The sequence below is a fragment of the Antechinus flavipes genome, chromosome 4, assembly GCF_016432865.1.
Source record: "Antechinus flavipes isolate AdamAnt ecotype Samford, QLD, Australia chromosome 4, AdamAnt_v2, whole genome shotgun sequence".
Lineage (NCBI taxonomy): Eukaryota > Metazoa > Chordata > Mammalia > Dasyuromorphia > Dasyuridae > Antechinus > Antechinus flavipes.
Window position 1 is genome coordinate 386,101,497 of NC_067401.1, and position 15,643 is coordinate 386,117,139.

The window sequence follows — 15,643 nt, forward strand, 5'->3', positions numbered from 1 at the left end:
ATAAACAATTTAAAATTTGACATTATGAAAATAACTCCAAATAACTTACCAATCTTATAATTTTCGTATGTGATAGCCAGATTGTCCCAGCTATAACTTCCCTTAACTTACAAATAAAGGTAAAAATATCCAGTTCCCTAAACTGCATTTACAAAACATTATAAAACAGATTTAGCAAGGCTAGTAAAATAACATAACTTTTTTTATTATAGCTTTTTATTTACAAGATATATGCATGGGTAATTTTTCAGCATTGACGAGTGCAAAACCTTTTGTTCCAATTTTCCCCTTCCTTTCCCCCACCCCCTCCCCCAGACGGCAGGTTGACTAATACATGTTAAATATGTTAAAATATGTGTTAAATACAATCCAATAACATAATCTTTTTAAACAAAGTATCTATCTTATTTTAGTTGTTCAGTTCATACTTTAACATTTAAGTTAGTGGATAACAAGTCAAATCTGGATTCTACAATCTCAGAAAGAATCTATTATCAATTAGTATTTACTGATTCTCATCACTCAGTAGTCCACAAACTAGTGGGATTTTTTTCTTTCCCCAAGCTATTGTATATTTGGAAGTTCTCAGGAGGCCTTAGGCTTCCCTCTTCTGTTCCCTTAAATAATTTCTTCTTCATTTTTAGGGACAAAATAAGACAATTCTTAAAAATCAGATAAAATATAATCTATTACAAAAATGGGAAGGAGTTATATAATTTACATTCAAGTTTCCAATTTTAACACACACACCAATTTAAAAAGTTATATTGACATTGACTTTAGCTCATAAGATGTCTAAATTCTAACTAGATGTTCCAATCAAACTTGATTATCTTTCTGGCTTTTTCCAAAGTTACACAAACCTTTTCTTTCCTCTATGCACTATTTATCCTCCTCCACCTTGAGATCCTAGGTTTTTGGATCCCATTAATCACCAAGCAGGTGACCCTAATTTAGATGAATATGCTTCCAAAATACCTTACATAAAAATCATTTATCTCAATATTGGCATTATATCACATATAAAAACCCATGTCAAATTATCAAATATAAAACAATTACACCCAATAAAACAGTTAACTTTTATATAGCATTTACATTACTGAGGATCACATTATTTTTTAAAAGAATTAATATTGCCCAAATTTTTAGCATGCAATTTCGATGGGTGAAAGTAATGTGATCCTCACAACAACCATTATTATTTCTCTTTACAAATCAAGAGACTGATACAACAAGAGAAAATAACATGATTAATACATTTCTGCAACTGAAAGATAGAAGATGGGCTTACCAAAGAACAGAGGCTAGCTGACTCCCCCATGTCACACTACCATGCTGAGTGCTGGACTTTCCCAGGTAGCAGCTGGATGGATCCAGCTGACATTGGGATTTCTGGTAGACAGATCTCCCGTTGGTAGTTAGTTTTAGATGTCAGGACTCAGGGAATATCAGCCACAGGGCAGGATGTGTGGGTCCTTGCTGGTGTTTCTGTTTCCCTCTTTCTACTAGATGAATCAGAATTCAAGTTTCCCTACAATTCTCCTGCATTCTCTTTTCTTAATCTGATCTGAGATGAGAGACATTAACAGAGGGACATGAGCTATAATAATCTCAATCTTGTTAATTGCTTTTAAAACCATTTAAAACTTTTATAAGATCTAATCCTTATTTTTCCTTAAAGTAAATTCTACAGAGCGGTACCTCAGAACTTACTAAGATGTTTCAGAAAGGGGTGAATTCCTGAAAATATCCCATAGTCTCCGGAGTGTTTTCCTGCAAACTTAAAAAGACTAATTGCCAATCACATTCATGATTAATCTCAAAGCTCCCCAAATCTGCTAAAATGTTTTGGTGGTTCTATAATTTTAATTATCTAGCTTTATTTCTATAGCCCCAACTTGGCCAGTGTTGGCACTACAAAAGGCTTTTCCTTTTTTTTTTTTTTTTTAATCTAAGGTGGGACTTGGTAATGCTAATAAATATTTTCCAGTGCTTTCTCTTATTGCAGTCTTTAGAAGTATTTTCCAGCTGACTGCATTTTAAGTCTTTCAAAATAATAGAACCTAGCTCACAGCACAAAGTTGACAGACAAAACAACAAAGAGAGCAATTAAAATACTAATTCAAAAAAAAAACATGAGAGACCCTTTGATGGGCCATTTCTCCTGATCCTCCAGAATAGACTAAGACCAGGCACTGTTACAAAAAAACAGTGAACTGGCTTAAAGCCAAAATTTTGGTATAAAAGCTTCTTTCTCCTGAACCTCATTGCCAACTAGCTTCCCATACTATTTGGCCTGCCCACTTTTGAGAAATAAAGCTCTGGCTCAATGAGAAAGAAAAAATAAATGAGCCCCTTATTTTTGAGATGTTGTAGGCCAAATTTATCTCTGCATTTTTAGGGACAGAAATGAACTGTTTTATCTTTACTAGAAGTTCTAAAGCATCTATTCCTATAGCAACTTACCTCCTCTGGCTTTCCAGGGCAAAGGTAAAAAGTGTGAAAAGTGTTAAGTGTGCCCAAACTGCAAGTATACCCAAGACCAGGCATCCCCAGACAGGGAAAGCATATTGAAAGTAAAGTTCACAATGACCCTAACAAGCATTGCTAGGTGCTAAGGGGTAAAAAAAAATAAAAAGGGGAACTTGAAATGAAGGAGGTAAAACTAAATTTCTCCATATGGGCCACTAAATGTAGGGGTTCAAGAGCAATAAACTTCCCCAAAATAAGATTCCAGATGAGAATCCTGAGGCATCTTAAAAGAATTTAGAGGCTTAAACCATGTCCAAATCAATAAGCAAAGAGAGAGAGAAAGTGAGAGAGAGAGAGAGAGAGAGAGAGAAAGAGAGACAGAGAGAGAGAGAGACAGAGACAGACAGAGAGACAGACAGAAACAGACAGAGAGAGAGAGCAGATGCCAAGTCTATAAATGCCGTAAAAATTCAGAAGAGACCACTACAGACAGCCAAGAGCAGGAAGCTCTAGTTGTGGTCCTTGAAGAGTGCTTTTGAGAGGTGGGGGAAGGGAGAAGGGGGGAGGAGAGGAAGGGGAGGGGTACACAGATGAGGAAAAACAATACAATTCAAACTTAATAGTCATTGTAAGCAAAGTTCTATACTAGTTGCAGAAAGCTATATTTAAAGTTTAGCTAAAACATAATTTTTGTCATCTAGGAGCTTAGAGTCTGATAGGAAGATTTGACACAAATTCAGACAATTTTAGCATACAATGGGATACATGGTTATCAACTTAAAACTACACTAGAGGGGAACTAAGTGGTGCAGTGGATAGAGCACGAGTCCTGAAGTCAGGAGGACCCGAGTTCAAATCTAATCTCAGATACTTAACACTTCCTAGCTGTGTGACCCTGGGTGAGTCACTTACTCCCAATGCCTAAGGGGGAAAAAGAAAAGAAAACCACACTGGAGAGTTTTGAGACATCCTGCATCAGTACACAGAGGGACAAAATCAAATGTTATATAGGTTCCTTGGGAAGGCCATTAGGGACTCTGGGACGTCACATAAAGCTTCATGGAGGGGGATGGCATTGGAGTTGGGTTTCAAAGGTGTAATGTTCTTCTCTAAATATAAAATTCTCTGGGAGCAGATTTCTCGGGGAGCTTCTGGAGGCAGCCTTTGTTTCGGTTCAGAGTAATAATCACCACAAATGCAGCCAGCTGTTAAAGTCCAGACCCTTTATTTTCTCTTTCCTGCACTTGGAGCTCGGCTAGCTTTCTGGAGGCCTTCCCGACCTCTGTCTTCCTTGTTCTGCCCAACAGAATCCTGGCTTCTCAATCTCCCCGAATGCTCCCTGTGGCCTTGTCCTTTTGTTCTCTTTTAGAGGTGTGAACTCAAAGGCTGGCTCCTCCTCCGAGAGTGGGATGTGGGCTTCTGACTTGTAAATCTCCCGGACTCCTCTCTGACTTGTGAATCTTGTAGAACTCCAATGAGGACTAAATACATTAGTGAGCTAGAGAACTGTTAAGTACCATGCTAAATTGGATAACGGAGTTAGCACCTTGTAAGGATTCTAACACAAAGAATGGGTAGGAATTCAGGAGGGAATAGAGTAAGGGAAAATTCTAAATATAGGGAATAGACAGATGGGGAAGAGTACGTCCTCAGTGGCAGAGGGTAGTTTAGTTCGGTCAAGCATTGGTTGCAAGGTAGGAATGATAGAAAATAAGATTGGAAAGGTAAGGTGTCACTAAATTGTAGAAAACTGTGAATTCTAGGTACAGACTCTGTCGGTGGAATCAAATCCCAGAAGATTTTTCCACTAATATAGGTATGAATGGATTTATGCATAAAGAAAATCAGTCTGATAGGATACATGAAAGATGGATGGGGCAGAGAGGGGGAAGCTGTAGAAAGACCTAACAGGCAAATATTGCAAGTGGGCTAGGTGGATGGTGATGAAAACACTACTGCATAAGGAATAGAGAGGAGAGGAGCTATGCAAGAGATAGGACTTGGTTTTCTCTTTGGAGAAGTAATCTACCTTTCCCAGGAACACCATTATGACATCCTGACCAACTGCCACCCATAAGACAAGCAAATAAACGTAGCTAAAGCAGCAAGGTGTCCTGGGGGAGAGATAGTGTGGTATGTGTCAGGGAGATCAAACTATTCTGTTCCTTTTCTAAATGTAGCCCCAGCACTTAGCACAGAGCTTTGTTAATATAGCAGCTTAACTTATAATATAAGCTTAACTTCTCTTTTTTGATTCTAAATATCTGCCTCAAGTCTTGAAGCTGAAAATGAAAGGAGTAATAGACAGTTATTAACTAATATAACATAGTCATTAACTAATATAATATAGAAAAACTTAATAAATTCTTTTTTATTCATTTATTCATAAGATAAAAAGGCTAGTAGGAGACAGGAAAAACATGACATTATGTATGTCAGATAATAATACAATAAAATCCAAAAGGGCAGAGTGTGGGTATCAAAAACCAATAAGAAATAAGTTTGGAATTTACTTCTCATGTGGCTCTGCTACTTTGGGACTTTTCTCACTGACTTCTCTAATGCCCTCCCTCACCCCATGGCTTTAGCCTTTTCCAAAAACACTACATAGTTTGTGGGGAACAGTAAAAGAGGATCACTATTTTGTCTCTCATCTGACCTCCTGAATATTTCTAAGGAATAGCCCAATGGCAACTGAAAATTAATAGACTCAATTTGAATTCAACCTATTTCCTCACAAACTCCGTCTAAAGGTTAACTTCTCTCTTGATTCTAAATATCTGCCTCGGGTCTTGAAGCTGAAAATGAAAGGAGTAACAGATATAGTCATTCTGCTTGCCATTTGGGGGAGGGGGTGGAGGGAAGGAGGGGAAAAATCGGAATAAAAGTGAGTGCAAGGGATAATGTTGTAAAAAATTACCCTGGCATGGATTCTGTCAATAAAAAGTTATTTAAAAGAAAAAAGAAAAAAAAAAAAAAAGAAGAAGCAAAAAAAAAAGAACAACCTCCCCCCCAAAAAAACCCCAAAAACAGTTATAGTCATTAAGTCACAGGGCTGATTTAAGATTTAAAAAACAAGATAATGATGGTATCACATAAATTTAAACAACTTCATAATATTGGGAATTATTAGTAGAACACATCACACAACTAGTGTTGCAGTGAGTTGTGTCTCTATTACCTAGAATATGTTTGTTAAAGTAATATCAGTGAGGTGTGAAGCTTTTGCCTGTACAGCTCAGCCTCCTAGAACTAATTCCAAAGCAGGGCCAAACACAAAGGTGTAAAGTAGATGAGTTAACACCTTGTGGGTGAGAATTCAGAGGGGTGGAGCGGCAGGCCCTGGGAGGGGTATATAAAGGGAATATAGGATTGAGAGCTCAAATCTGGAGCTCTATAGCCTCTGAAGGAAACTTCTTCTATCAGAGGGAATCAAGCTCTAGGAATATGGAGATCAAGGACAACATTGAAAACCTCAGGACAGAACTCACCTGCTCCATTTGCTTGGAGTACTTCACCAAACCAGTGACTATTGACTGTGGACACAGTTTTTGCAAAGAGTGTCTCTACCGAAGCTGGGAGGAAGCTCCCGTACCAGGGACTTGTCCAGTTTGCAGAAGAACAAGCCAGCCCAGAGACTTAGAACCCAGTAAATGCATAGAGAATCTAGTGATCCTCACTAAACAGTTCAGACCTCATTTAATGCAATACCTCAGTTGCCCGAACATCTGTGAACAACATCTAGCAATTCAGAGGCTGTTCTGTGAAGATGACCAGAAGCTGCTCTGCATGTCCTGCTTGTTCTCCCAAGAACACAAAGCTCATGGTGTGTATCCCATAGAAGAGTTTGCAGAGAACTGCAAGAGGAAACTCCAGGAAGCCTGTGATAGTTTGCGGAGAAAAGCAAGTGAGGCTGAAATTTTGTTGGACCAGGAGCGAAGGAGAGTGCATCAGTGTAAGATGGAAACACGGGTCCTGAAGCAGGTTATCATACCAGAATACATCAAGATGTGCACTTCCTTGACAAAGAAAAGCCAAATCAATCCACAAAAGCTGGACAAGGAAAAAAGAAAGAACATGAGAGAATTAATGGGGACTGAGGCCAGATTCTCCCAATATATCCAACACCTAAAGAAGATGATTGATGAGCTAGAGAAGAATTCCGAGAAGCCACTTATGGAGATGCTCCTGGATGTGAGAAGCACATTGGAAAGGAGTGAGCTGCTGTTGCTTCAATGTCCAGAGCCTGCTACTCTGGACGGGACTCATTGTGGAATGAGGGAAATACTATTGACCTTCCAAAGGAACATTACTCTGAATCCTGAGACAATGAATTCCAATCTCATCCTCTCTGAAGATCTGAAGAGTGTGAAACTTGCAGGTGTCCAAGCCGGACATGCGTTTTCTATCCTGGGTGCCCAGAGATTCCTTTCAGGTTGTCACTATTGGGAAGTGGAGGTGGGGGGGGAGAGTGAGTGGGAAGTGGGGATCTATAGGGAATCAGCAAACAAGAAGAGGACATTTCCTGGGGATGTACTCTCCCTCATGTGCCTCAAAGTAGGAGAGGAGTTCATTCTCTGGATTTCCCATACCTTGGAAAACATTCATTCAAGAGTACCTGTGCACAAGCTAGGCATTTTCTTCCATTATGATTGTGGACATATATCATTTTACAATGTGGCAGATGGTTCCCTTATTTACAGATTCCCCCCTATTTTCTTCCAAGGTCCTGTCTGGCCTTTCTTTTCTCTGGGCCTTTCAAGTGAAGAGAATAACTCCAATTCCCTTACTATTTGTCCACTGAATACTCAGTGCTAAGGAAGCCCATACACTTCACTAGGGTCTGAGGTTCAATACAAGTACAGAATCCATCATTTGTTTTTTGTTTTTTATTCTTAAATAGTATTTTATTTTTCCCAATTACAAGTCATTGGGGAAAATTTTGGCATTCATTTTTACAAGGTTTTGAATTCCAAAATTTTCTCCCTCCTTCCTTTTCCCCCTCCCCTTTTCCAAATATGATGGGCATTTTGATATAGCTTATTTTTCCAAATAAATGTAAAGAGTATTTTCAACATTTTTGACACATAATAGGTATTTAATAAATGCTTAGAAAGGGAACTCCTATACCATAAAGTAATATTCAATTCAATTCAACAAATATCAAACACTTACTATGTACAAAGAAATGTGCTAGGCACTGGAAATGCAAAAATAAAAACATTTATTTTTTTTAAAGATTTTGTGTTCCAAATGTTTTTCTTGATCCATCCCTACCTCCCTTCTCAAGATATAGGTCACACAAATACAATACATTTAAACATATTTCTATATGTGTCATGTGCAAGAAAAAATCAGATTGAAAGAGAAAAAAATTTAAAAAGCAAAATAAAAAGTGAAAATAGTATGCTTTGATCTATATACAGTCTCTATAGTTCTCTTTTTGGATCCAGATTTTCCATCTCAAGTCTATTAAAATTGTGCGGAGAAGAGCCAAGTCTACCATGGTTGATCATCATAGAATCTTGCTGTGCTCTGCACAACGTTCTCTTGGTTTTACTCATTTTACTCAGCATCAGTTCAAGTAAGCCTTTCCAGGGTTTTCTGCAATCAGCCTGCTCTTCATTTCTTATAGAAAAATAATATTCTTTTACATTCACCTATCGCAATTTGTTCAGCCATTCTCCAATTGATAGGCATCCACTTAACCTCCAATTCTTTGCCCACAAAGAGTTGCTACAAATATTTTTGCACATGTGGGTTCTTTTGCCACTTTTATGATCTTTCTGGGATGCAGACACAATAGTGACGCTGATGGATCAAAGGGTATGCTCAGTTTTTAAAAAATATTTTATTTTTTCAAATACACGTAAAGATGATTTTCAACATTCATTTTTGTCAAACAGAAAAAGAAGGAAGGAAACAGGCATTTATTAAGTACTTGCCATATGCCAGAACTTCACAAATTTTAGCTCGTTTGATCTCCCTAACAACGCTAGAAGATAGCTGTTATTGTTTTCCCCACGTGTGACTGGCCCAGGATCGCACAGCTAGTAAATGGCTGGAGCCAATGAAGGCTGGTCTTTCTGACTCCAAATGCATCTGTTTAGATCAGACTTCGGCTTGGTCCCAGACAAGAGGAACAAAAACAAGGGTGTAGATGACAGGAAAACAAGTTTTGAACCCATGTAAGGAGAAACACAGACCGGTCTCGAAGTAGAAAGAACGATCTCCAAAGGGAGCGAGTGTGGCCTTATAGGTTTTTGAGCACTTGGCTACCGCGGAGGGGCTCGGACTAGATGACTCCTGATTCTAACGGTGAATCTGGGATCCTCTTTCTCTACATTCCTTCTTTCTCCCTTCCCCCTCTTCTCTCCCAGCCCCCCTCCCCACATCAGGCATAGAAGAGGCTCAAGTAATAGGACTACGGATTCCGGGATTCGGGGAAAGTACAGACGATTGCAAGAACAGCCCTGAGTTCCTGAATGCTTTCTCCTTTGTGAATCCTTCTTCCTTTCCTCTCCCTTACCTTCCATCACCCTCCTTTCTTTTTTCCTTTTCGCTACCCTTATCTCCTCTCCTGCGGCCTTCCTTTCTCCTGCGCTTCCCTTGACCTCCTTCCCCCTTGTCTTCCTTCCCCTCTTCCCCTCCTTTCCTTTAACGCTTCCTTCCTCTCTTCCCCGTTTTCTCCTCTCCTTTGCTCTTCCCCCTCCTTTCTCCCCCGCTTTCCACTTCTCTTTTCTTCCCATCCCCGCTAGCCTCGTCCTCTCCCGCCCCGCCCTGCCCCGCGGCGCATTGTGGGATCGGGCCTGCGAGGCTTGGGAGCGGACTCGGCACTTGACCATGGGGATCCAGCCGGTGAGGACCTTCTATTGCTCGCGCCTGCCCCGACCCCGCTTTGCGCCCGCAGCCTTCCCCTTGCGGACTCCGCATCCCCGCGGGAGCTCCCTGTCGGATCACTCCCGTCGCTGTCCCGCGGCCCTGCTCTGCATCCCGGCCGGGTCCCGCCCCTCCCTCCCCCTGATTCCCTCCGCGGAGCAGGCTCCCTTGCCCTGTCCAGTATCCCTTTTGGGAAGCTGCCCTTTCACTTCTCAGATCCCCGAGACTCGCTTCGCTCTAGGATCACCTCAGGACCTTCCTCACCCGGGGCGGAGCGGAATCCCACCGGGAAACACCACGGCAGAGTAGCCCCTCAGCCCCGCGCGCTGTGGGACCCGGAGCTCCGGGCCGGCCGGCTCAGCGGCTCATTCTGACTTCTCTCCCCGCCAGAGCGCTGCGCTGCTGGCCTCCCTGGGAGTGGGACTTGTGACCCTGCTGGGAGTGGCCCTGGGCTCCTACCTGCTTCGCAGGGCCCGGAGCGCACCTGTCACTCTTCTGGACCCCAACGAGAAGTACCTGCTGAGGCTGCTGGATAAGACGGTAGGTGACACGTGCGGATGTGTGTGCAGGGGGCGGGGGTGGGACACGGGGTGGCCATGCAGATGTGTTCCTCTTACTCTTTTTAGACTGTCAGCCACAACACCAAGAAATTCCGTTTTGCTCTACCTTCAGCCCATCACATCCTGGGACTACCTATAGGTAAGGCGAGTCTCTGGCGGGCGGAGGAACAAGAAAGGGGCAGCATAAGAGGAGCCTTCTCTCCCTCCTCCTTTTGTTCTCCTGTTACTTTTCTTCCCCTTTTCCACGGGTCTTATAGTTCCTTTCCCTTCGTGATGTGATTTTCTGTCTGACAAATGACATAATGTCCCATTGCTAGGGTGTAGTCTCCACTTTTTGCCTGCCTCAGCCAGTCACCATCCCTTCCTATCCCTCCAGACTACACATCATTGTTACTGGTCCAATCGAATGTTCCCTAACGCACAAAAGTAGGGAACATTCGATTGGACCATTTCTCTTCCATTCAGCACCTTACTGGGTTTCTAGGACAAATTGATCAGGGGTCTTTCAATTTTGTCTGCTGGAATTTGGGGATCACTGGGGATCTGACAAGGAGCAAGAAGGGTTTTCTTAGCGCCATAAGTACTCCCGTGTAAAATTTTGCTATATTCAGAATGAGTTTGTTGAAGACACTTTTCTTTTGCTCCGTGACTCATTCTGACCTGGAACAGAGAGAATCAGTGGGCTCAGATTCAAAACTTATTTTAAAATTCACTGGGCCAGAAAACAGGAAAGGCTGGGGGAACCTTCCCGGCTCACCCTCACACCCTACTTCCTATATGGTCACCAGGAAAACATGTCTATCTCTCAGCCCGAATTGATGGCAACTTGGTTGTCCGGCCCTACACACCCGTCACCAGTGATGAGAACAAGGGCTATGTGGATCTTGTCATCAAGGTATGAGAAAGGGCCCCAAGGATTCTTTCTTTCCTCTCCCCTCCAACATTTTCCTGGGCTTTCTGGGAATTCACTGGGTATATTAAGGACAGTGGTTTTTAGGCTTGGAGAAAAGGAGTATTTACAATCCTTGCCCCAAACTCAAGCTCAGTCAAGCAACTGACTAAGCATCAATATATCTGGAATTTCTAAAGCTTGGGTTAAATCTGGAAGGAAAAAGCCAGAAGTGGGATTGGGAGACATGAGCTTTTACAACTGATGAAACTGGTCACATGCTATTCTCTGCTCTTTTCAGGTCTATCTGAAAGGAGTACACCCCAAATTTCCTGAGGGAGGGAAGATGTCTCAGTACCTAGACAGCCTCAAGATCGGAGATGTGGTAGAGTTTCGGGGGCCAAGTGGAATGCTCACTTACAATGGGAAAGGTATCAGCCCTACTGCTTCCTAATTCAACTCCTAGCCTTCTGCATTATATTATAAATGTATCTGCATTATGCATGCCGTTTGTATGACCTTTATTCTCTGTACATATCTAAAAATGGTGCAGTGGATAGAGTTCTGGCCCTGGAGGCAGGAGGACCTGAGTTCAAATTCGGCCTCAGACACAACTATGTGATTCTGGGCAAGTCACTTAACCCCAATTGCGTCTCAAGGAAAAATAAACTATATCCTATCTAAAGGAGCTAGGGCTCCTTTTCCATCTAAGCATAGCTCTGATAATGTGAAACATGTTATCTCATGGGTCATAGGGAACAGCCACTGTTTGGATCGGTCACTTGTAACAGACATTTGCTTCCTTCTCTGCTCTCTGAAAAAGCTTTCTGGAGGTAGATTTCATTGCTGTCCCTACCTCTTCTTCTCCCACTGGAACAGCTGGGCCCATTAGCCTCGCCCCCCGAGTCCTACTGCTGTCACTAGGGAATGTTGAGTCACACCTGGCCCTGTGCCTGTCTGTCTCATCAGGGAGGCATCTCACTGCCTAAGATTGCTCATGACTCATGGGGGAGCTGTACAAAAACACCTCTCTTCCCTGAGAGTCCTGGGCTCTGGCAGTAATGAGAGACAGATGGCCCAATTCTATTCATGTTCCTAGGATATAGTACCATCGATAGCCAGGTCAATTTGAAGCCTCCAACTAGTCTGTGAATAAATTTGCCACTGTGTTGATGTCCAGAATTAAGGTGCATATCCGTTTGATAAAATGCTCATGGGGGTTTTTCTACATTTCTTTTTCAGTTCCTTAAATTGATTTCCCATTTGTCTTCTCTGTCCTTGATTTCTCTTAGGGAAATTTGACATTCAGCCCAGCAAGAAATCTCCAGCAGAATCCCGAGTGGCAAAGAAGTTGGGAATGATTGCCGGAGGGACCGGTGTGTGTCACCCTTGTGTCTGCCCCCAATGCTGTTGGCTGTTGGCATGGAGCTGGTAGCAAGTGACACTTGGAAGGGTTAGATGCTCATAGTTGGACTGGTAATGATGGGTTGCTGGAGTTCCTGGGTCTGTGAAAAATAAAAAAGAGGGATTGAAATCAGGGGGTATTTCCAATAAACTCAAATCCAGACCTTTTTGGATTAGAATGGAAAGAAATCAGAATGGCTAAGCAGAGATGGATCTGCAGCCTCTCATTGAATCATTAGATATTTGCTAACAGCTGCTTCTTTCAACACTTGTCCTAGATTGTGAGGTTGTTTTTGTTTTGCTTTGTTTTGAGAAGTCCTAGATTATTTCCTTAAATGAATTTTACCATCTGGATTTCTGTTTAGTGCCACAAGATCTATCCAAACCAATCACTAAATTCAAACTCACAATTTCTGGGGGGGTGAATTGTCATTCCTGTCTGAAATAGAGGAGTCCTAGAAAACTAGAGGGAATGGGAAATGGAGTAAATATATGGAGTAGGTGATAGGTAGGTTTGAAGAGAAAAAAAGGTTAACCAGGCTTTTGGCAGGAGAAGCTATTTCTGACACACAACCACAAGAGGGGGGTCTTTATTCAGGGATCACCCCAATGCTGCAGCTCATCCGGGCCATCCTAAAGGACCCTGAAGATCCAACCCGGTGCTTTCTGCTGTTTGCCAACCAGGTTAGTTGGATTTGCTATGGACCAGGACTGCAGAATAGTCTGATGACTGTGTGGCGTGATATGCAGAGTGCCAGGGGTTAGGTCTGGGGACTGGTTCAAAACCCATACTAGCAATGGTCTGAGGTTTGGGCTATTGGAGAGAAGAACATAAACTGTTTCCTGGAAAGTGGGAAGGATTAAGGACCAGGTTCAGATCTCAAATCTGATACTTCCTATGTGACCCTATGCAAATCCCACCCTTGGCTTATAGGTTCCTCAGAGGGCTTAGTTAAAGGGTGCCTTCCAGCTATGATCCGGAATCTTTCCATTTTCCTTCAGTTCAACTTTATGAAATTCTTATTTCCTAGAATTTGGAACTATCCTTTACTAATGTCTTTCCCCACTTACTAAGGAGCATAATGAGTGCTGGCATTAAGGTGTTGCTTTAGAGATGAGGCTTTTACTTGGGTTTTCTTTGGGGGCAAAGGGTGTTAGGGGTTTCTAGAGGGGTCCACTTTCTCTTTCCCTGATATTTCAGACTGAGAAGGACATAATCCTACGAGAAGACCTGGAGGAATTGCAGGCCCGACACCCTGAACGATTTAAACTCTGGTTCACCTTGGATCAGCCTCCAGCAGGTAACTCGACACCTAGATACCCTCCCACCTCCACCCCTGGCCTTTCCCCTGCCACACACATATCTGGGTCCTAACCTTCTCCATCCTGATTCCTGAATTCAAATGGAAAAACACGGAGTCCCCACTTCCACTGTTTAAATGGGTTGAGATCCAAAGACCCATTTAATTTCTATTCTTGTTCCCCGAGTCCTTGGCAAGGGTGGTACGGCTAGTGTGTCTGTACTTGTGGCCATTCCTTAATACAACTTAACACTATGGAGCCTGTGGTGCCATCTACCACCCGCAGCATGCCCGGGGTCAGAATGGGAGACTCGGTTTGGTTTCTCCTCTTCCTACCCCCTGCAGATTGGGCCTATGGCAGGGGCTTTGTGACAGCGGACATGATCCGGGAGCACCTGCCTGCCCCCGGGGATGACGTGCTGCTGTTGCTGTGTGGGCCGCCTCCCATGGTGCAGCTGGCCTGCCACCCCAACTTGGATAAGCTGGGGTATTCCCAGAAGATGCGTTTTACCTACTGAGGCCCTCCCCCTCCTCTGCTTTGCGCAGCCCCCAGCCCCCACCCGTCTCCCTATCAGTGCTCCCTCTGCCACTGCCCTGCCACCACTGCCCTATCTTGTGCACCCTCTGGCAAGCCTCAATGCGGGTGTTTTTCTCCAGCTCAGCCGGGGCGGGGCAGACTTAGACACTGCCATCCTCCCAGAGGCCTGGACGGGGCCTCGGCTCTAAGGTCACCAAGGCGGTGCTTACGGAGCTGACTTTGGGAGCGCGGGTCACCCTCGCTGTAGGGATGGACGGGGGTGCTGCCGCCCCCTGCACTTTCACACTTGGGGATTCTTAGCTGTTGCTTCTGAGAGACTGGGGTGGAGTTGGGGGGTGCAGTCCACGGGGGCACTGAAACGGAGAAGGCAGTACTGCTGGTGAGAGGTGGGGCCAGGGAACGGTGCGCTCATACTAAGTGCAGAGATCTGTAAGGACTCCTGCTTCTCTCTCCTCCTGTTTCTCTCTCCTCATGTCTGCTGGAAGACATGCCTGCTTAATCTTCTTAGACTTTGCCTTTGTTTCAGGAGCCTTCACCTGTGGAAATAAATGGGGTCAAGGCCCCCGTGTGGCTTCCGTGGGGCTGTGTGTCTGTCTGTCTGGGGTAACTTTTAAGGGTTTCAGCTGCCAGGGGCAGCCCCGTCACAACCTTCCCTAAGAGGGCACAGCTCTGGGCAAGTGTGGAAATGGGCAGTGCCACATACACCACCCACTGTTCTTCGATTTGAGCAACTGTCTCAAGGGAGGGAGAGGGATCCTAGCTTGTGGAAGGAGAGACATACAGGAGTTGTGGGGTAGTTGGAGTCGAGGTTCCCCTTGGGAGGCCTGAGGAGAAGCAGATATGCTCTCTGGAGACATTTTACCTCTTCTTCCTCAGGAAGCTGCATGTTGAACTACAAGTCACAAGTGCTTAAGGAGTCTGTAAGGAAAGAGATAGGGAAGTAGAAATAGGAGGGGGGAAGGATGAGGGACAGGAAGAGAAGAGGAGGAAAGGGAATTGGAAAGGGGAAGGGGCAGTGGAGGAAAGATGGAGGAAAAGTTAGAGGACAGGGAAGGGAAAGAAAAGGAGGAAAAGTGAGCAGAAGGGAAAGAATAAGAAGGAAAGGGAAAAGGGTAGGGAATGAGAAAAAAGAAGAAAGGAAAATAGAAAAGAGGGAGGAGGGGAAGTGAAAAGAGAAAGAAAAAGAAAGGAAGAGAAGAAAAGAGGAAAGGGAAAAAGAGGGGGATGAGAAGGGAAAAGAGGAAAAAGGGAGAGGAAGAAAAGGGAAGGAGGAATGAAAGGAAGGAGAGAGAGGAGGGGGAAGGGAAGGAAAAAGGGGGAGGAAAAGGAGAGGAAGGAAGGAAGGAATGGGAAGGGGAGAAGGAAAGAAAAGGAGGCAATGGAGTCGAAAGAGGGAAGGGGAGGGAGAAGGAGGTGGGAAGAACACGGGAGGAGAAAGAGGAGGAGAAAGAAGAGAGGGGAGGAGCGGGGGAGAAGGGAGGAGGAGACGGAGGAAAAAGTAGGAGGGGGAGGAGGAAAAAGACAGAGAGGAGGGGCGGGGAGGAGAGGGGACAGAGGGGAGGGACGGGGAGGAGAAAGGAGGATTAGGGAGGGGAGG

At 43.9% G+C, this 15,643-nt stretch overlaps 2 protein-coding genes across 2 annotated transcripts; both read left to right on the forward strand.

The window, feature by feature from the left end:
• Positions 1–5,922: 5,922 nt before the first annotated feature.
• LOC127561586 (probable E3 ubiquitin-protein ligase TRIML1) lies at positions 5,923–9,316 on the forward strand. Its single transcript, XM_051996763.1, has 2 exons — positions 5,923–6,946; positions 9,234–9,316. Exons 1-2 carry the CDS (start codon positions 5,923–5,925, stop codon positions 9,314–9,316), a joined length of 1,107 nt encoding a protein of 368 aa, XP_051852723.1.
• On the forward strand, positions 8,886–14,621 carry LOC127562708 (NADH-cytochrome b5 reductase 1). Its single transcript, XM_051998623.1, has 9 exons — positions 8,886–9,333; positions 9,745–9,894; positions 9,981–10,053; positions 10,703–10,809; positions 11,105–11,234; positions 12,096–12,179; positions 12,806–12,891; positions 13,409–13,508; positions 13,854–14,621. The coding sequence occupies exons 1-9, from the start codon at positions 9,319–9,321 to the stop codon at positions 14,024–14,026; spliced, it is 918 nt and encodes a 305-aa protein (XP_051854583.1). The 5' UTR covers positions 8,886–9,318; the 3' UTR covers positions 14,027–14,621.
• Positions 14,622–15,643: the final 1,022 nt, after the last annotated feature.

What these genes read in the sequence shown, in the direction of transcription:
- LOC127561586 (XM_051996763.1), top strand. Translation starts at nt 5,923, where the DNA reads ATGGAGATCAAGGACAACATTGAAAACCTCAGGACAGAACTCACCTGC. An exon ending in AGTGGAGGTGGGGGGGGAGA is followed by an intron (nt 6,947 to 9,233) that starts GTGAGTGGGAAG and finishes CATCCCCGCTAG; the next exon opens with CCTCGTCCTCTCCCGCCCCG.
- LOC127562708 (XM_051998623.1), top strand. An exon ending in CATCCTGGGACTACCTATAG is followed by an intron (nt 10,054 to 10,702) that starts GTAAGGCGAGTC and finishes TATGGTCACCAG; the next exon opens with GAAAACATGTCTATCTCTCA. An exon ending in TTCTGCTGTTTGCCAACCAG is followed by an intron (nt 12,892 to 13,408) that starts GTTAGTTGGATT and finishes CTGATATTTCAG; the next exon opens with ACTGAGAAGGACATAATCCT.